General features: G+C 48.9%; 1 protein-coding gene across 21 annotated transcripts in view; it reads right to left on the bottom strand.

Annotated features, from left to right (window-relative positions):
* TACC2 (transforming acidic coiled-coil containing protein 2) overlaps positions 1-20,023 on the bottom strand; it is a 258,151-nt gene that overhangs the window by 25,148 nt on the left and 212,980 nt on the right. For 10 of the 21 annotated variants that reach the window (XM_050804563.1, XM_050804557.1, XM_050804566.1 and 7 more), the window contains 8 exons: positions 18,174-19,485; positions 16,472-16,507; positions 14,394-14,454; positions 12,994-13,195; positions 5,068-5,129; positions 3,391-3,506; positions 1,839-2,010; positions 380-520 (listed from right to left, as the gene is read on the bottom strand). In XM_050804563.1, the coding sequence (XP_050660520.1) occupies positions 380-520; positions 1,839-2,010; positions 3,391-3,506; positions 5,068-5,129; positions 12,994-13,195; positions 14,394-14,454; positions 16,472-16,507; positions 18,174-19,485 (2,102 nt within the window). The remainder of the gene's footprint in view (positions 1-379; positions 521-1,838; positions 2,011-3,390; positions 3,507-5,067; positions 5,130-12,993; positions 13,196-14,393; positions 14,455-16,471; positions 16,508-18,173; positions 19,486-20,023) is intronic. The other 11 variants (XM_050804560.1, XM_050804567.1, XM_050804576.1 and 8 more) reach the window with 6 other exon arrangements.

Genomic DNA, 20,023 nt, shown 5'->3' with positions numbered 1-20,023 from the left:
TTATCTCACTGGGAGTCTGAGATAGCCACGTATATATATAAACAGCTTGGCTCAGTGGTGATCTAACATTCTTGGTTCAGTGAATAAATCACAGAAACTACTTTGGGGGCTACCAATGCTTCTAAATAATGACTATTTGGGCCCAGTTTCTAAATTGAAATAGAAACGGTTTGTTCAATATGTAATCACACAATTCATATCACTTTGGTACCGTGGGTAAAGAACGTCACGTATACCATTCTTTGAAGGGAAGATACATCACCGGGAACATTCTCGGCAGCTCCTCATCAAATCCTGCCTCATTTCATTTGGGCCTCGGGGGTTCATTCTCTACTGAGGTTTTCACAAACTCCCAAAAGGTCACACGTGGGCTACAAACCTGAAGTTTCTGAGCGAATAGTGGGGGGTTCTTTTCTGCTAAGTCGGGCTCCAGATAGTCAAGTGCACCACAGAGAGAGGCGGGGTGAGTTAGCCTGCTGAGGAGGGCGTCAGCAGAGGCAAAGGAGCCCTCGGGAGCTGTCTGAACGCCGGCAGAGAGGAGGACACACAAGAAAAATAGAGGAGAACAGAGAGTGATATTGATTCCAAGCAAGGGCCACGCAGCCATTTGCTGGACATTTCTGCCTTGAGGCTAAAGAGAGTATCAATTAGCTGCCATTACTTGTGGTTTCATCTAGACTAATTCCCACATGCTGACAATGGACATCTTGAGATTGGCAGACCCGACCCCCTCCCCAAAAGGGCAGCCTTCAGTGTCCTCCCACTCCCATGCCACCCTCACTCCCTGGTCAGTGAGTGGCAGCTAGCTAGCGGAAGGTGAAAGGCCAGTTAGCTGGTGCGTTTTCCAAACATAACATAACTCTTCAAGAAAGACTTTCAAATATATATATATAGGAAGTGAGGTTTTGGTAAAGATCATTTTCTCAATCATGGAAAGATGACTTCAAATGAAAAAGTTCTTCTGATAGATCAGAAAGACTTCAGAATCAGAAGCCAGCTTTGTAGAAGGTGAACCACGGATGTGTGCTTCAGAGTATTAATGTGAGAGACTGATTCACATCTAGACCCTCTTTTTACTATTGTTTTTCTAGTATCCACTCCAGCATCCAACTGTCAGACACACAGTACGTGCTCAATAAACATTTGATGCATGAGAGAAATGGCCTACTAACACAGAACAAAAATAACACACCAAATCAAGGGCTTCACACCTGCTTGGGGATTGCTGGGCAGGAGGTAGAGGAAATAAAACTAAAATCCACCTAGAAGGATGGTGCATTTCAGACGTATGGAAGACCACGGCACGGGCATCGCTTAGTTTGGGGACTGCAGAAGACCATGTGACATGTGTGCTGTGCAGGGACTCGGGGGTAAGTGAGGCCTTCAGCTCAGCTCTATTTGCTCTGCAAGACCCCAGCAGGGCTTGGGGACAGGAAAAGTCCTGGTCTTTGAACAGGAAAAATTCCCATCACTAAGTCCCAGGAAAACTAACTTTCCCAGAAAAGGGTCCCCTGCCCTCTGTCAAGGATGAAGCTGCAGAGGACTGCTTAACGACTGTTCCAAAGCAACAGTCTAGTCCTAAGGGGCGAAAAATGGAAACTAAATCACCCTGAAGGCATATAAAGTACTTAAGTGGGAAATGAAAAACCGCACTGATGTGAACAGAGAACCTTCCCCTCATCCTCACAGTATGGGATCGCCCAGGTTGGCTTCTGTGGTCAGGGAGTCAGGGTGGGACCCATGGCAGGTACCAGGTGAGTGTTGCTGTGAAGGCCTGGCCTTCTTGGTGACAATACATAGCTGGTCCTGTGATCTGGGGCCCCTCCAACTCCACTTACAATTTCAATCGCCTCTGAAGGGGTGCCCAAGCCCATGGCCTCCAGCTCCTTCTGGGAGGATTTCTCCGACACCTGCAAGTGTGGCTCTTGGTTAGGGGCCAGTCCTCGTGGGACAGGATGCTGGGCTTTTGTAGCAGCGTTCACAAGGGCTTCAGTCTCTTCAAAACTTGACCTGGGGGAAGCAAAGGGCATCTTTAGTCTTCTCACTGGGAAACTCACTGAAATCAACCAGGATCCCCTGACCATGGAGATATGTGATATGTGACCATATCACAAGGAATCCTGGACTTCCCGAGGAACATGGGCCAGGTCTCCAGTGGCCATGCAGCCTCTAGACTGGGCAGTCACCCCAGGACCAAGTGTCAAGGGAGGGGCAGAAGTACAGATGCCACTGGCTATAGAACCAAGCTCCGGAGTTCAGCAGACCACCAGCTGCCTGGTTGTGGACTCTGGGGAAGTGACTGGGTACCGTGCCTCCAATTCCTTCTCTATAAGATGGAGACAATGGACCTCTCTGTGAAGACTAAATGAGATGCTGCATGCCCGTAAAGCACTTAACACGGTACCTGTCACCTGGTGCCGCTACTGTTTTAGTAACGTAACCACCATCATCATTGTTCTCACCACCCTGGGCAGCCTGCAGAGTCTCTTTTGTAAGTTTGAGAAGTCAGTGCTAGCACTTTCACTCCTGCTTAAAGGGGCAGGCAGACAAAAATAGGCTGGTCCAAATCTTACAGCAATGCCCACACTTACTTGATCAAACAATGCGCTGCTCCAAACATTAGCCCTCATAAATGCAAACATGAACACCCATATCAATAATGTACATTTACCAGGCACTTGAAGTATGCCAGGTACTTCAACAAGAGCTTTACACACAGCATCTCTCTGGAAGACAGAGTGCCCTCTCCCCGTCGCACAGCTGGGGGATGCTCTGGAAGACTGATAGCCTCCTTTAATCTTCATAAAATCCCTGCAAGGTCCGTTTCATTATTACTTTTACTTTACATGCAAGGAAACTGAGGCCCAGGAGAGCCAAGTACCTCACATCAGGTCACACAACCAGGAGGGGGTCGTGGGGTACAGGTGGGATTCAAGCTTTGAATGCTGGACCACAGTGTCCCCCTTTAGACAAATGATGGAATAAGGTGTATGTGTGCTGGGCAAGATTATAGCGGGTGGGTCACACAGTCAACTGCTGAAGGATTTCGCTTTAGTCCAAAGGGCAGCCAGTAACAAAACCAATGCGTTTATGTCCCTGTGGACATTCAGAGACACTAAAGTGTGGGCTGGCCAGGTACTGTGGCTCATGCCTGTAATCCCAGCACTTTGGGAGGCTGAGGTGGGAGAAGCCCTTGAGCCCAGGAGTTTGAAACCAGCCTGGGCATCATAGTGAGACCCTGTCTCTATTAAAAAAAAAAAAAAAAAATATGTGGCGTGTCAGCTGCCTGAATCTATGCACTGAAATGAAGTCAAAATAACAGCATGAAGGCGCTCAGAGGCTCTGGAACATCCAGCGTGATGTGTAACTCTCTCATCATGGAAGTCATACCCTGAACACGGCGTCGGGGACTCTGACATGCGGACGGGAGTTGACTTGACAGGGCTCTCCTGAGAAGTGTCAAACATAAGGTACAAGGCCTGCTTCTTCGGGGCGTCATCGTCCTGCTGCAGGGATCAAAGTCACATATCAGCTTGGGTACAGCTGGCCTGAACGTGCAGCTGAGATGAAAACCAGAGGGAACAAATAACCCACCAGGGTAAAGCCTTCATTGTTCTGGAGCCACCAGGAAGAAAGGAGGAAGTGGGGCCTGGTTAGGAGGGAAGGAGGATGCAGAGAAAGTACAACTGAGTTCAAGTAGGAACGTGTGCCAGTGGAGAAGACTCCACGGCATTGGTGAGCTGGACTTTGTTCAATTCACCAACATTTTCTGAGCACCTTCTCTGGGCCAGGAGCTGCGCTGGCCACTGCAGATAAACAGAGAGGTAGGGCAAGAGCCCAGAGCTGGGCTGACCGTAGCTGAATGAGCCCAGGGCAGGGGCAGGGCCTGGAGAGCAGCTCAGCTAGACTAGAAACAGGGCTGCGGGATGTGAAGCCCCAAAATGGAATTGGCATCTCTCGGTGATGGGAAGACCTTGAAAGATCCCCCTCCACATGCCCTGCTGGGGTCCCCAAAGAAGTCCCTGCAAAGGCCGGCAGGTATGCTGTTCTGCACCGCCATGAAATCTCTGGGTGGCTCTGCTGTTCCCGAGCAGGGCATGCTCCTCACAAAATTCATCCATGAGGCCTGCCAACGAGCCAGGCAGTGGGTGATGGCACAAGAGGAAGGGGCCCCTTGTGGTTTCAATCCATTTAAATCAAAGATCTCAAAACACATGACAGTTCCCCTTCAGTGGTAAAATGTGTCACCCTCAGTATTATGTATATGGCCTCAACTACTGGGGACTCAGTTGTGATCACAGAGCTAAGCTCTTTAAGCAACACACCAGGGGATGATGACAAAGCCCACGCACTTTACTTGGGCAGCTGTGACCTGACTGATGTGGCGCTTGTGTTAAGCCTGTGCCTGGGGACATTCTCCCACCCAACCTTCAGGTCTAACTTACAGCAACCTGCAGTTTGGAAGCAGTAACCCCGGCATCAATGACTGATGCAAAGTAAGATAAAGAGTAACATGCCCAGGACTGTGTTGCGCTGCAAGCAAGCCCTCCTGTGTGCCACACGTCTCCGAGGGCATCGCTGACAGCAGCAAGATGTCACCCTTGGAATAACATGCCCCAGGGCAGCAGGTATTATGCCAGGAAAGACAGTGCCCATCATAACCTCTTAAAATGAAAAACCAGGGAGAAAGGCTTATTGCCCAGAGAAAATATTCAGTTACTTAAAACAATTTCTCAAAAACAGCTAATCGTATACCTGAAAAACCACCACTACCTCATTTTATTTTTTTTAAAGAAATCTCTAGCTCTTTCTCAGTCTAAGAAAGTAATTCTGCTGGACATCTAATTGCATTCTATGATTTTCTCCCTGAAAATGTCAAACGAAGTGGATTGAGTACAAACCTCAACCCCCCAGCCCCAGTCCATCATCGCTGTGCACCCGGGAAGCTGTGTACACAGAGAGCACTCGATTTGGGGTCTGAGCTCCCAGAGACGCTCTGCACAGGGGAGGAGGCCCCTGAAGGCAGGAAAGCGAGTCCCCTAAGTGGCCCGAGGCAGAAGAACTTACAGGTAAGGAGGAGCCAATTTTTTCCATATATTCAATTTCATAGGAGTTTCTGTAATCCAACTCTGCAAAAACAAAAACAAAAACAAACACAAAAAAACAAAAGATCAGGTTAGTGCCAGAGGAGAAAAATGGGAAGATCTGAGCCAGGCAGGGTGGCTGCTATCACAAGACTCTGGACTGACGGTGTCCACTGCCTAGAGACTTCTTATACAGCCTGAAGAAAAGGCCTAGCTCGGCTATTTTCAGACAATTGGTAGATGTCTTGCTGTAAAGGGGCTTCTGCCATTAGGGAGGCTGAGAAGGTCCTGAGGAATTCCATGGCACGACCAAGCATAGCCCGAGTGTGGCCGGACCTGAGCGGTCTGCGTTGAATGTTCCCATAAGACAGCATGTGCATTCTGGGTGCTGGTTTCCTCTGTAACTCTCATGTGCAACACGTGGGATGATACATCCTCATGAGGTTTTGGAACTGGACCCTTACTTGTCCCTCTCTGGGTATTCAGCTCTGGCCACCCTCTGAAGTAAGGGAAGAACGACATGATTCCTTCAGTGCTGCTGGTAAGAGAAGCTTTGCAAGTCACCGGGAGCCTTTCCCAGGGGTCTACCAGTGTCTTCAGGGCTGGTCCAAATCTATTTTCAAACACAAAGACTAGTAAACTCCAATGGGTGGAGAAATGACCTGTTTAAAATGGATTGGTGAAAATCCCATACACTCAATGGAGATGGCAAACACCACTGCCTGCCTCCAGTACCTGGAAACTGAGCTGACGCTCAACTGAATTCCCCGTCCAGCAAATGAATGGAGCACCTCCTATATGCTTCGCACTATGCCGGGCATAGCGGATATGGTGGTGGATAAGACCAGAATGGACTTTTGTCCTCACAGAAGCCACAATCTGGAGCTACCAGATGCCTCTTTTCTACTTACAAAGAAAGCCAAGAGGTGAAGAGTGACCTGCTCAGAAACCCACTGTGAAAAAGCATCAGTGGCAATTCATCAAGTTTAATCTTTCGACTTTTTTAAAGATGAAAATAAAGATAAATAGCAGTTCTGGTTTAAAGCCCCTTTATTTCTGCCTATTGTTAAAGGCATCATCCAAAAACTATGAGCTTTAAAATGAGATATTTCCTGGAGGACTTTCTTAAAACCTGCAAATGGTTGAATAACCCCAACTACTTAAGCAAGTGGACAATCTTTCACGAATCTCTGAATCTCCCTTGGTGAGGCAAACATATCCTTCTACTCGGCATGGCCAGCTCATGAGATCGAAGACAGTTTTGTGGATGAAAGGCCAGAAAGCCCTGTTGCATCCTGAATAGAGATAAGTAGAGAAAGTGTGTTTCCAACTCTCACACCAAGCCTGAACCCCAGGGTCTGCCCCAGCTTAAGACAGAAGCATTAATTTGTAAAGTCTTAATTGCCACCTCACCTTAAAAATGAGAAGCAGGACAGGGCACAGAGGCTCACACCTATAATCCCAGCACTTTGGGAAGCTGAGGCTGGCGGATCATTTGAGGTCAGACCTCAATGTTCAAGACCAGCCTGGCCAACCCCATCTCTACTAAAAATACAAAAATTAGCCGGGTGCACACCTGTAGTCCCAGCTACTTGGGAGGCTAAGGCAGAAGAATCACCGGAACCCAGGAGGCAGAGGTTGCAGTGAGCCAAGATTGCACCACTGCACTCCAGCCTGGGTAACAGAGCGAGACTGCCTCCAAAAAAAAAAAAAGAGAGAGAGAGAGAGAAGGAGGAAGGAGACAGGGATGGACGAGGTGATATTTAGGGTCTCTCTCTGATCTATCTATCACTTTCCAAGTACAAAACCCTGAGACTATCATTTTACTGTTCTTTTATAAGCTGTTTAAGTTGAGAAAATAATAGTGAATCAGCTGCCTCTTCTAAAGTATCATTACGATTGCCAAGGCATTACAAGCCCTAAATTATTTAACAGAAATCTTTAAACACACTCCAATACAGCACAGGGCACCCAGGACACACCAAACAAGCAACAGACCACCGCAGAGTTTTTCCAGGGACCTGTGGCCTCAGGCGAGTGCCCGGCTCTGGTAACCAGCTCGCCTCACTAAAGCGTCCCACTTGGAACCTCAGCTCTTCTGGTGGCTGAATCTGGGTGAGTTCTAGTTCACGGAGCTCATTCATCTGCCTTCTCTGCTACCTGCCAAAAGGAAGTTCCTTCACACTGTCCTGTGTCCCCCATTCCTCCCTTCAGAAGGAGCAACTGATGGTGCAAAAGTGGGGTTCTCTGACACCCACATTAGTGTTCGTATTTGTGAGATGCCTGGTTTCAGAAGGCCCACACTCCTCCCCGTCAACCCCAAACGAGTGGCAGACGCCTGGAGATGCTCCTTCGGAACATGCCCTGCTTGCTGCAATCACAGTCATTTGGGGTCCTGATTTATAATTTACAAAGTGACCTGGACAGGATGTAAGAAAAATAAATACTTCCTCCTGTCATCTTGGGTGATCTCTGATCCTTTGAGAAAATATCTTTCTGATGGTTTTCAAAATTTCACTCATCTGCTTCAAATCCTAAGCCTCAAAGGGCAGGCACAGGGGTGAAGCCACATCCAATTTCAGCCCCATTTTCACACCATGCCACACACAGCTGGCAGGCCAGGAAGGGTGACGCCACCATACCAAGTGGCACATCATATTCTCAACTGGAGGAGACAGCCCTTGCTAGCGTGTGTGGCTGCTCCTAGCCGAAGAGGCTCAGTTACTGTTCCCCAGTCCCGTCATTTCTGACGGCTGCTTTTGGTAATTATTTCCTATGGGGGCACTGCACGGCGAGAGGGCTTCAGTGCTGCTTTCATCTGACTCTGGTTGCTGGGGGCTTGCTGGGAACAGGAAAGAGCCTCAGCAGAAGCCAGAAGGATGCCACTGAGTCTAGGTCTCTGTTCCCAGGATCAGGGAAGCCAACTCACCCGATGTCTCCTTGCCTATTGACTTATCTCACAAGTGGAGCTCAAAGAGCCTATATTTTGTAGGCAAAAATGAAATACTTTAAGATAAAAATCCTTCTATGGGTTACACAAATGTAAAGGAGCATGATCATATATATTCCTGCTCATGGCTAGTATTTTTGGAACTTTTAACCTAAGTGACATTACATTAGGGGAGAAGAAAAGAGTCCACGGAAAGAGACAGAGAGCTGCTCCCAGCTTCCCCACCATCACCCTTCTAAGTGTCCGCAGTGTGACAGAGACGATGCCTGCCGTTAAAGAACAGCTGAGGCTTCCAAGGAGGGCGCTTTCCCCTCTGTCGGAGTGGGAAGGAGGGACTAACAGAGCTGTGTTAAAGGACACAGGGAAACTGGGTGGCCACCAGAGTCACTGAGACTTGTGAATCTAAAACAACTGCACTCTGTCAGGGTCTCTTGGACAGCCAGGAGAGGACTCAGCTGTGTAGACCAATGGTTGCTAATCTTTTCCTCCACAAGAACCACATGGGTTAAGTTTTCTCCCACTGCATCATGCTTTAAAAGACTGCACCAAAAAAGGGCATTTGCTAAGCAACCATGCAAAGAAAACCATTTATAACTGTCAATGAGTTCTTCATCCGCGGAAGATGACCAGTGTCATCCTAGTGAGTTGATACGATTACAGCCCAAGTGTGGTATTTTAATCCCCTGGGCATCCTTCTAAACTAGTTACACTCAGGTGTTTTGAAATATTAAAGACAACTTGAAGCTCTTCAACACTCCACTCCTACGGACCTAGGTAGGAAAGTGTGATTAGTCAATAGCCTCATTCTACAGGCGAAGGCAGCAAGCCTTCTCCATGCTCACAGAAAGAGCACAGCTGCTAAGTCAGGCAGACCTGGCTCTCCACGGATTTGTGCCAGGATACTGGGGGAGTCATTAACAGCTCCAAGCCTCTATATCCTTGTTCTTAAAATGTGGAATTGTAGAAAAGCACTCTGCAGACTGAGAGGATGAAATGAAATCATGAATATAGAAGACTGCACAGCTCAAAGTAAGTCCTCACCCAATGACAGGCCCTAGCTTATTATTGTTACCTATAGAATTAATACGATAGCGAATATGTATTTAAATCATAATTATTATTTCTCACTCAACATTTCCTTTTCCTGCGGTTGATGACTTCATTGTAAGAGTCTCAGATCACAGCTGGGGCCCCGCACGGATTCTTTCTGATGATCACATCAGCACCCCTGGGCATGTGTCTGGTGCTGCTAGACCGGACCTCATTACATTAACAGTATTTCCACATCCAGATGCTGGAGGGACCCTGGGTGCATCAGCGAGGTAGATGCAGTGGGGCCGTACCTCCTGAAACCGCAACTGTTGTGTCTTCACACTGATGAAGGATTTTTGATTGTCTACCAACTAAAATTATAGTCATGACTTCCCAAATCTTCCCATTTTCTAAGGTAATGGGTTTAACCAAGTTTTGTTCCAAACTCATGTATTTACATATTTGTTCAATCTTTATAGAAACAAACAACTGTCAAATATGTCACTCAGCTAGTAAGTTGTCTGTTTTAGTAGTGTGGAAGATGGACAAATAAATGCCACCATTGAATGAGGTACATATCAGCCCTGAAAGTACTGTTAGTATTTTTACATTTTCTAAGGAAAAAAATGCATGTATTTGGTTCCTGATGGGAAAACTAAAGACACACACATATCAAAATCATATGCCTAGCTCCAATCGGCTTTTTTTTTTTTTTGAGACAGAGTCTCACTCTGTCACCCAGGCTGGAGTGCAGTGACGTGATCTCAGCTCACTGCAACCTCCGCCTCCTGGGTTCAAGCAATTCTCCTGCCTCAGCCTCCCTAATAGCTGGGATTACAGGTGCCCACCACCATGCCTGGCTAATTTTTGTATTTTTAGTAGAGACAGGGTTTCTCCATGTTGGCCAGGCTGGTCTCGAACTCCTGACCTCAGATGATCTGCCTGCCTCAGCCTCCCAAAGTGCTGGGATTACAGGTGTGAGACACCACCCCCGGCCCCAATCTCAGGATGGTTTCTAAATGCGTTTCTCCAACATTTAGAAATTTCTTACCAAGCTTAACAGATGTGACCCATCATAGGTGTTATCCAAATGGCCAAGTCTGATGCCTGTGCTCAAATGTCCCTTGCTGCCTCTGGGATGTAAAGCCTCTTCCCCACAGTGCTCCACACCTGATGCAGGTGATGCCCATTGCAAGATCACATTGCTGAGCTGACACTACTAAGCTGTTGACCTGCCTGACCTTGTATTGACTTTATTTCACAAACTTGACTTTAGCCCCATGACATTGAGGGTGCTGTAAGGAACAAAGATGAACCTGACAAAGTTCTTGCCTTCAGGAAACATACAAGCTAGTTGGGAAGCAAGAAATGCACACACATCATTATTTTGGTGTTACATACCCCCAGCTCAGCCCAGACCAAACACTGAAAGTGGGCGGAGCCAGGATCCCATGTCCAAGGAAAGGCTGGGAGGAGGCAGCACTAAGGAAAGGGTGGGAAACAGGGATAAGGTCGGGGGAGTGCAGTGCGGGTAGGGGGAAGGGTGTTCCAGCAGGCGGGGTCTGCAGCAGCACTGCAGAGGCAGCGGAGTAAGGGGTCTTCCAGGAAGAGGCTCCTGCCTCGGATGCAGGTGCAGAGGGAAATGAGGATCCAAGGGAGGCTGAGGCCAGATCATAGGGCCTCTGGGGTCAGGTGAGAGCAAGATGGTCACTTTTATTTTTTTCTATTTATTTATTTATTTATTTTTGAGAGAGTCTCACTGTCACCCAGGCTGGAGTGCAGTGGCACAATCTCAGCTCACTGCAACCTCTGTCTCCTGGGCTCAAGCAATCCTCCCGCCTCAGCTTCCTGAGTAGCTGGGACCACCGGGACACACCACCATGCCCAGACAATTTTTTGTACTTTTGGTAGAGACAGTGTTTTGCCATGTTGCCCAAGCTCGTCTTGAACATCTGGGTCTTGAGCTCAAGTGATCCACCTGCCTCAGTCTCCCAAAGTGCTGGGATTACAGGCATGCGCCACTGTGCCTGGCCGAGATGTTCACTTTTGGACCTCTCAAGCCCCAAACCAGAGGGTCAACCTGACAGTCAACCAAAAGGCTTTATTTTACAGAAAACAAAATGCCAAAAAGTACAAGCATCCATAATTTGGATCATCTTTTCATTGTCAAAGTTAGAAAGCCAGTTTTGGGTAGGGAGAAGATAAGCATCCAGTACTCTGAAAAACATGAAATAGATCTACCATAAATGCATGCTGGTACCATTCCAAGACCTCGTGGGTACAAAGCAAACCATGACTCCAGGCCTGACTGTGGAAGAGCGTCCAGAAGAAGGCTGGGGGTTTTTGAGCTACGATTAACATCCACCTGCACCCTCATGACACCACCACTCCACCCAGAAAGGGAGGAAACCATTTAAAGGAGATCTTAGTCTCTTATTAGCAGCAAAGAAGTGGAAACCAGACCTTCATGTATGATCTTCTTCACAGTGATTTCTACTCAGTTCAAAAACACTGTTAGAAATCGGCCAGGCGCAGTGGCTCACGCCTGTAATCCCAGCACTTCGGGAGGCCGAGGCGGGCAGATCACAAGGTCAGGAGTTTGAGACCAGCCTGACCAACATTGTGAAACTCTGTCTCCACTAAAAATACAAAAATTAGCCGGGCGTGGTGGTGCACACCTGTAATCCTAGCTACTCAGGAGGCTGAGGCAGGAGAATCGCTTGAACCCAGGAGGCGGAGGTTGCAGTGAGCCGAGATCACATCATTGCACTCCAGCATGGGCGACAGTGCAAGACTCCATCTCAAAAAAATAAATAAATAAAATAAAATGTTAGAAATCAAGAAAGGAAAACTCAAAACCATCACAAAAGCTGGGGTGTCAAAATGCCGACTGGGCAGCCTCACAGAGGTGGCTGGAGGAGAAAATGGGTTGGAGGGCTGGGAACGTGGTGCACCGACAGGTCAGGGCAATGGGGTCACCCCTCCCAAGAAAGGCGCTAGCTCTCCGTCAAAAAGGCTTTCCTATCAAAAAGGAAGCATGAGCAGGGCATGGTGGCTCACACCTATAATCACAGCATTTTGGGAGGCCGAGGCAGGCAGATCACCTGAGGTCAGGAGTTAGAGACCAGCCCAGCTAATACGGTGAAACCCCGTTTCTACTAAAAACACAAAAAATTAGCTGGGCGTGGTGGCGCACGTCTATAATTCCAGCTACTTGCGAGGCTAAGGCAGGAGGATCGCTTGAACCCGGGAGGCAGAGGTTGCAGTGAGCCAAGATCGAGCCACTGCAATCCAGCCTGGACAACAAGAGTGAAACCCTGTCTCAAAAAAAAAAAAAAAAAAAAAGAACACTGAAATTGAATATACACAGGAGGAAGGAGGATATAATGAGTTAAGCAAAGTGTGCGGAGCCCATTTCTGAAGAGGGAATCATGTCCTCTTAGCAAGCCTGGGGTAAATCTCTGGTTTGAGGCTTCATTAAAAGGTGTGGCCATAGTGTCTGAACACCTTATGGGGCCTAAGAATAACAGTGGCGCCAAGCAACTCCAGGTCAGTGACCTACACTGAAAGTATGACCTGAATGACACCCCCTTGGAGCTGTGTTTATCAAAATCACAGCGGGGACATAAGCCATGGGCAAAGCTCGAGTGGGCGCTCAGGACCCAGTTGGTGGAGTCCTGAGGTGGAGTTAGAGGGCACCGTGCTGGCTCTTAGCAGGAGTCTTGGGTCAAGGGACAGTTGGTTGCAAGTCTCAGGCTGTTTTCAAACACAGCCTGAGCTTCAAGTGCAGCGGGAGACGTGCAGACAATCTCACAGTAATGATCACATGGTTACCTGGCTGAGAAGTTTCTCCCCTGGCCTTTGGCTCCCTAGGGGCAGTATTCTCCGAGGCAGAGTGGGGGTCCGGCTGGCCACAGAGTTGCTTACCCTCAGTGGGTGAACTGAATTTGGTCTCGTTTACAAAGGTGGACAGGTCCGAGGGTTGCGGGTAGTCCTGTTTGTCAGCCTCCAGGTCCACCGTCATGCACGTCCACTTCTGGTTGGTGACCGCCAGCTTTTCCTCATCTGTGGCGTGGACCACCGCGGAGATCACTGGTGGTGTTTCTGGTGTAGCAGCTGGGGTGGGGTCCTGCAAAGAGAAGAGCAACAGTGTCTTTTCTCATCAGACTCTTGGTCAGAAACTGCTCCCACCCTCAGGTCTGGGGACCCATTAGCCAGGACAGGTCCCGGTCACAATCCTCTGCATGCTTTTCTCGGACTCTGCTCCAAATGGCCCATTAAGGAAATGGATGGACACACAGATTCTTCCCTCTATGAATCTCCTTTTATGATGGTTTGTTTCAGGGAATGACCATGAATTTAAAAAAAAAGAAGTCAGGATTTTGTGTCTTGGTTACTTGAGCTTTCCTGCTAGTTTTATGACTACGACAGCTGTGTGATGCTCACACAGTGCTTCAGGCTTGCATATCAATATCACCAGAATCATCTGACCATCATCACACCAGTCCCCGGAGGCAGAAAAAGGGGGATCTTCTCTCCATTTCCATAGGAGAGTGAGAAGTGGAGTAGGGCAGGGTGGGAACCTAGAGAGGTCAGGGCAGAGCTGCAGCTGGGACCTGAGCCCCTATCCCCAGGGCTGCATGCTTCCCTCCACTGCCCCCACCCTGGCCAGGGTCTGCAGGCTGGGGCTTTGCTGGCTCAGACTTGGAGGGGCGGCAGGTCTGCTTGTTTTATGACCCAGAAATTAGCCCTAACCGTATGACTGACAGGCTTGAGGATAACTTTCCTTGGTCTGTAAAGGGTAGAAGAAATGGAATCTATCTGATGGAGGAACTGGTAAGAGGGACTCTAATAAAGAAAGAACCCAAGCCCCACTTCCTTAGGGAAGGGGGTTCCCTTTGCTTCCCACTCCAATTTTGGCTACACAATTCAGTGCTCCTGACACTTGCTGAGTTTTTTCACCTCATCTCAAGAGACTGCGTATTTGTTCATCTCAAGAGACCTGCTCGACTCGACAGTCCTAGAAGTTCACAGCAGATGAACTGGCCTGAATGGAGCAGAGCGGGTCCTCTAGAGCCCAACTAACATTTTTCCTGAACGTCTTCCTACTCTCGGGACACCCTCTGATCTTCTGCAAAGTGAAGGGATCAAAACAACGTCGGGCAAACATCAAGGGACCCTCCACACAGGAGGCAAGAAGAGGGTCTTGGAAACATGATCTTGGAAACAGGCCCGGGATGAGCAGAAAGCAAAGCTTTGTCAACAAGGGAGGAAAACCCCCCTGGGGGGGGAGGGCATAAACCATCAAGATCAAAGGAACACTGTACCTGGGAAGGTGGATCAGAGAGAGGAGACCGTTTTGGCGACTTTTTCACCCTAAATGTGTCACTGGAAACAAAATGGAAAACGTAAACACAACAAGCAGAGGGATGGAACACTCCAGAGCAGCACAGAGCGGACCGAAGCTACTGCCTCTGCGGAGCCATCTGGCCCAGGCCACCCTCCCGCCTCTGCCACTGCAACACCAGCGAGCAGACGGCCACGCTGGCTACCCACTCTCACTTTTTAACAGCTATTATTTTTGCCCCCAAGGGAAAGATCCATCAAGCTGGAAATCTTTAAAGAGATGCCATTTTGGAGAACGACCCAGAAAATGAAGCTAAATTTAACTAAATGTTCTTATTTTATAAAGCAAATTTTTGGTGAGCAGATTAATTTATCCGGATTCTTCCAGGGATGTCTGAACCCAACTAAGGCTCAGGGAGGGGCTCCAGGCTCAGGACACCGATTTACAGACGGGCAAGGCGACACCTCACTTAAGGAACAATTGAAGGAGGCCACGCAGAAAGAAAGTTCGGGGTCCTCAAGGAGAACCTGCTGAATCCTCCCTATCACAGGGTCCTCAAGCTCAATGGATTCCCATGCTCTGAAGGCTTCTAGGTGGAATCCTGATGAAAGCTAGGGCCAGGGGAGAGATGAATTTTTTGGTCTTCTCTTAACCATGGTAAACAGACAAGATTCACAGCTCTTCTCTCCCTGTTTCTCCTTCATATGAATAGCGGGGCTGGGAGGCAAAGGAAACACCAAATCAGACTCCTGAAGGGTCAAGGAAGCAGATCCCAGGAGGAAGGGATGACTTTTAGCCTGAGCAGTTCCATTCAGTCCACCGAGCAGTCTGGGGGTCACTTCCACAGTCAGAATGGGGGCTCTTTCCACCCTGTAGACTGGCCCCTGCCCCGTTTCAGCCCCTCCATGGGATGGTCTCACTCCCAGCAAAGCAAAGGCTTTGGGGGACGATCCCTCTCCTTACATCCCACCGCCCTCCCCTGCTTTGCACGTTAACTGGGTGGGCAGAGCAATTTAATTTGGCACTCAAGTTCCTTCCTTGTGTTCTCTCACATCACTCCAACAATGGCATTTAATCATGAAAAAAAATACTACAAATGGCTATTTACAGCTCTTATAACATTTGCCATTAAAACAGTGCCATCGCAGCTTGAAGCATATATTTATTCATGCATATAAATATATAATCATATATTTTATAGTTGCTAAGTGGCTCGAAAATACTCAAGGAATCCCTTGGGCAGAAGAGAGTCTGATGGACTCGACCCTATCCTGGGACTGCTGGCCACCTGGACTGGCCAGCTTCCCTTGTAAGGACAGGGAGAAGCTGCATGTCTTTGGACCCCCAGAACTGCCCACAGATCCCTCCTGGCCAGGGGAGGCAAAGCAGCAGAGGCACAGAAATGGTCAGCTCTGTTTCTACTGACAAGTGACCCAAAGATGGCAGACGAGGCATGCTGACACCCAGCCAGGTCCTGGGTGACTGAGGATGCAGGACTGGGGCAGCCTGGCGATGGCTCTCACAGCCATGTGCTCCACTCTACGCTGGCCCTGCATTTCAGGGCACTCTGCAGGCCTCAATTTGGAACGGCCCAAACATTTCTGCTTCACATGTTAGCAAGAATAAGCTGTGGCCATCGCTGCCTGTGGTTAGACCAGACAGTTATTTTAACGTGAAGCCACAGTAGTGTTGAAAGCAATCGCCCACGAGCCCAATTTAAAATGAAAGAATGTAATGAAGAGTTAAAAAAAAAAATGTATGATTTCAGATGAAGACATCCAATATGCAAGGGAGGGAAAAAAGTTCCATTCCTGACAAGCAGGCAGATGCTGGATAATCACATTTTCACAGCCAAGCAGTCTCTTATGCGAATCACTATGAAACAGAAAAGTAATCTTTGCTACTGGGGAGCCCCATGCCCCGTCATTCCCAGGCCCACCACATAAATACATCAGTAGCAGCCATAGAGGGGAAATAAAATTGGCTTGGAAGCAAAAACAAAAGGCAGAAAAATAAGCGCATTTGGCATAAGAAGCAGATTGCATTAAATTTACTTACAACAGAGAACACACAGACATCACATCTTCAACCATCCTAAGACAAGAAGACAAAGAAAAAGAGAGACAGACAGAAGGAACTGACAAAAAAGATAAATCTGCAGACAACTGGTTATTAATGGGTTAGGATACGGCAGCCATCGCTGTAAGGTCTACTTCTGAAGGTGGGCAATGCCCAGCTTTTTGGAAGGAGCTGCTGGGGAACACCTTCCTACCTTCCTCTCTTGGTCCTAATGATGCCACAAAGCTGTAGTGCCCCAAGAGCTTTGTCAGACCCATGCAAGATCTTCCAAGCCAAAGTCCCTTCTGCACTAGAGGTGAGACCACAAGCTGGGTAAACTTCCCCGACCCCTGTTAGCTCTGATGCTCAAACAAGAAAGTGACTGGGGATGCCTATGAGACACAGAACATATCTTGGAGAAGGAGGCGGCGGTGGCTAAGGTTGGCTCTCATTCCACAGATGAGAGAGCATGGCCTTGCAGTCCAGCCATTGCAGACTTCTCCTCTTCCAGGCTTGAAATCAAGTTTCCAACGTGAATTCTAGGGAGTCTCTAGGAAGGACCTAGTTGGGGAACTGATCTAAAGAAAAAAGTCCCTATTGTGGCCAGGATGGCCTCCAGCCACCACTAGACAGTGGCAGGTTGATCCAAGGTAACCTGCTACAGAGACCTCCTCTCAGGAGGCCCTGGGTTCTTCTCAGATGTTCAACGTTAGGGGGAGCCCAGAATGGAGGTAAACATGTCGTTCTCTTTTGTGCCAGACAGACCCAGAGGGGCCAGCGCTGTGGTCTGTTCTGCTGCCCCTGGGAGACTGATCTCCTTAGCCTTGTCAAATTATTGACAATACTGCCCATGAGAGTAAGGAAATCGCCAAGGTATTAACCACAGAGGCCAAAGAATAAAGGACCAGCAGCCATCCATGTTAGAGCCGGGTCTTGGGATGGATTCTAGAGGCATGGGTGTTTGGTTTTTAAGCACAATATACTTGACCCTGTCAAGTGTCTGTGTCTTGCCAAGTCCACAGAGCCAAGGACTAATGGCTTCCTGGGGATTGTGGGGATTTGCTCCCTGCTTTCAGGCTCCATTTATCTCTTCAGAACTTGCAGGGACTTTGTCTACAAAAGATGACTGGAGAGGAGGAAGGAGACAAAGAGGGGTGTTTCTTACAGGCTGGTTGGGGTACAGCAGGGAGGGGCCCAGGCCACATCTCTCATTCCTGGGCCTCCTGGAATCTACTATGTTTGCCTCCTGGGCTAATGTCTCATTAATAGGCAGAAACAAGTACTGTAAATTTTAACATTTTAAAGGGTGTATCTCCTAGCTTCTCCAAACAGCAATCACTCACCAATAGGGAGATCAACCAGATTTCTAATGGACCTTTCCCCTCTCTGGGATCTCCCAGACTGCTCTGGAGCTGAACATCAGGTCTTTGGCTACAAGTAAAGCTCTAGACCATTGATTTATTAAAGCAAAAGATCAAGGACACAAAGGGGTATGTGGATGGGAAAATGCCACCACTGTGACCGCAGAGAGAAAGGAAAACACGTATATTGTCTGCCTGGTGCAACGGCCATAAGCGTGGCATCATCACAGCACCCAGGGGCAAGGTTAGGGCAGTCGAAGGTTATCCAGGCACATGACCAACAGTCACAGTCAATGTGCACCCCCGCCTCCGATCCTTACCACCGCCACCCCTGAACTTACGTCTTTAGGGGCGTCTTCTTCTTCTTGGCGGGCTTGTTTAGCCCATCCCCGTCCACTCCATTGGCTTCGATAGCACTGGCTGGGATCTCAAAGGAGGCTGGGGATTTAGAAGGTGAGCTGGGGGTCTTAGAGGATGTCTTAAAGGGGTCAACGGACTCGTCACAGGTGTCTGGGTCAAAGCTGTATGATTGTTGGGGCAGTTTGGGAGACTCCTGCATTTTTGAGGTGGAAGAAAAGGGGTTAAAATTGGGGTCATCCCACTTGTCAATATCAAAGGTGTAAGTACCTTTAGCAATGGGGATGTCATTGGGTTCAGCAGGGGATCTGGGAGGTGAGGCAGGAGTGTTGTCAAGTTTCTCGGGTGTCTTTTTCATCTTTGGCCTCCTCAGGGGCATTTTGGCAACTGGCTTTTTGCCTATCTTTTTGGTAGGAGGGGGGTTTTCCTGCTGGTTGTCCCAACTACACTTGTCCTCAGAATAGTCAAACTCCAGCCTTACGGAGAGCCCTTTGGCTGGAGAGTCCTCTTGCCCCCCGCTATCTGATGGGGTCACCTCCCCTGCCTCCGGGGCCGTGGTAAGAGGCAGCGTTTTCCTCCCGACAGGGGGTGAGCTCTGCACTCTGCCACCTCCAGAAGCTGGGGGGACAGCCCCTTCTGCGCTCTCTGAGTCCAGAGGGCAGGCAGCTTTGGGCCCTGCAGCAGGCTCAAGGGGCGTCTCCTCCAGTAAGGCTGGGCCAGGACCTTCCGTCTTGGCAGATTCTGTTTTCGTCTCAGATGCTAGATTCTCCCCACTGGGGACGAGGCTCTCTTCATCTGGTTCCTGTTGCGTCTCCTTCACTGGGGGGGTCTCTGTAGGTTTCTTGGTGGTCTGTTTCTTTTTTAAGGAAGGCGGCCTTGGTTTTTTAGTTCGCTTAAGGGTACTGGAAGCACTGCTGGAACCCGTGCTATATGCATCTGGGGCGAGGGCCACGGCCTCAGGATTACCTGAGGAAGAAGCACCATCAAAGTCACTGGCTTGCAGGCTGAGCGACCGGGACAGCGTAGACTTAGAGATGGGGACGGAATCCGTGGACTTCCTCCGTGTGTTCACTTTGCCCTCCTGATTCTTACCGTCTGAGGCACGAGGTTCCAAGGTCTGAAAGGTATCCACAAGCTCAATGTTGTCAAAATCCAAGTTGTAAGTCCCGCTGCTGGCTATCGGCTTGTCTTCATCGAAGACGGCAGAGAAGGAGTGTGACGGGGGACGGAAGGGACTTCCTTCCACTGAGTCGCTCCGTGGGCCATCAGGGACAGGGACTGTCTCAGAACCACATCCTGAGGAAACAGAGACAAATCCATCAATTACAGACACAGGATACATTGGGGCACCTCTCCTCTTGTGCCAAAACATCACCTTCCAGCGTAGGGGTTGACAAACCATGGCCCCAGGCCACCCCTGCCCATCACACTGGGTGTACTACTTGAGTACAGATCCTGGCCCACCCATAATTAGCTCGAGACCCTGGCCAGGCTTGCCCAGAGTTCCCTCATCTGTACAATGCGGGTGATGAGGACCGATTAAAGAACCTAGCTCAGAGTATTCATTCAAAAACATTCACCAAGTGCCTCATCAGGCCCAGGCATGGTTCTAGGTACTAGAGATTCAACAAGGAACAGAAATAGACACAATCTTTCCCTTCCTGGAAGTCACATTCTTCAGGGGAAGATAGTGAATAAATCACCAGGGCCAGCTGTGGTGTCTCATGCCTGTAATCGCAGCACTTTGGGAGGCCGAGGCAGGCAGATCACTTGAGGTCAGGAGTTCGAGACCAGCCTGGTCAGCATGGTGAAACCCAGTCTCTACTAAAAAAAA

Source organism: Macaca thibetana, chromosome 9 (assembly GCF_024542745.1).
Source record: "Macaca thibetana thibetana isolate TM-01 chromosome 9, ASM2454274v1, whole genome shotgun sequence".
NCBI lineage: Eukaryota > Metazoa > Chordata > Mammalia > Primates > Cercopithecidae > Macaca > Macaca thibetana.
Note: the sequence above shows the minus strand (reverse complement) of the source record. Positions and strands in the feature narration are given on the sequence as shown.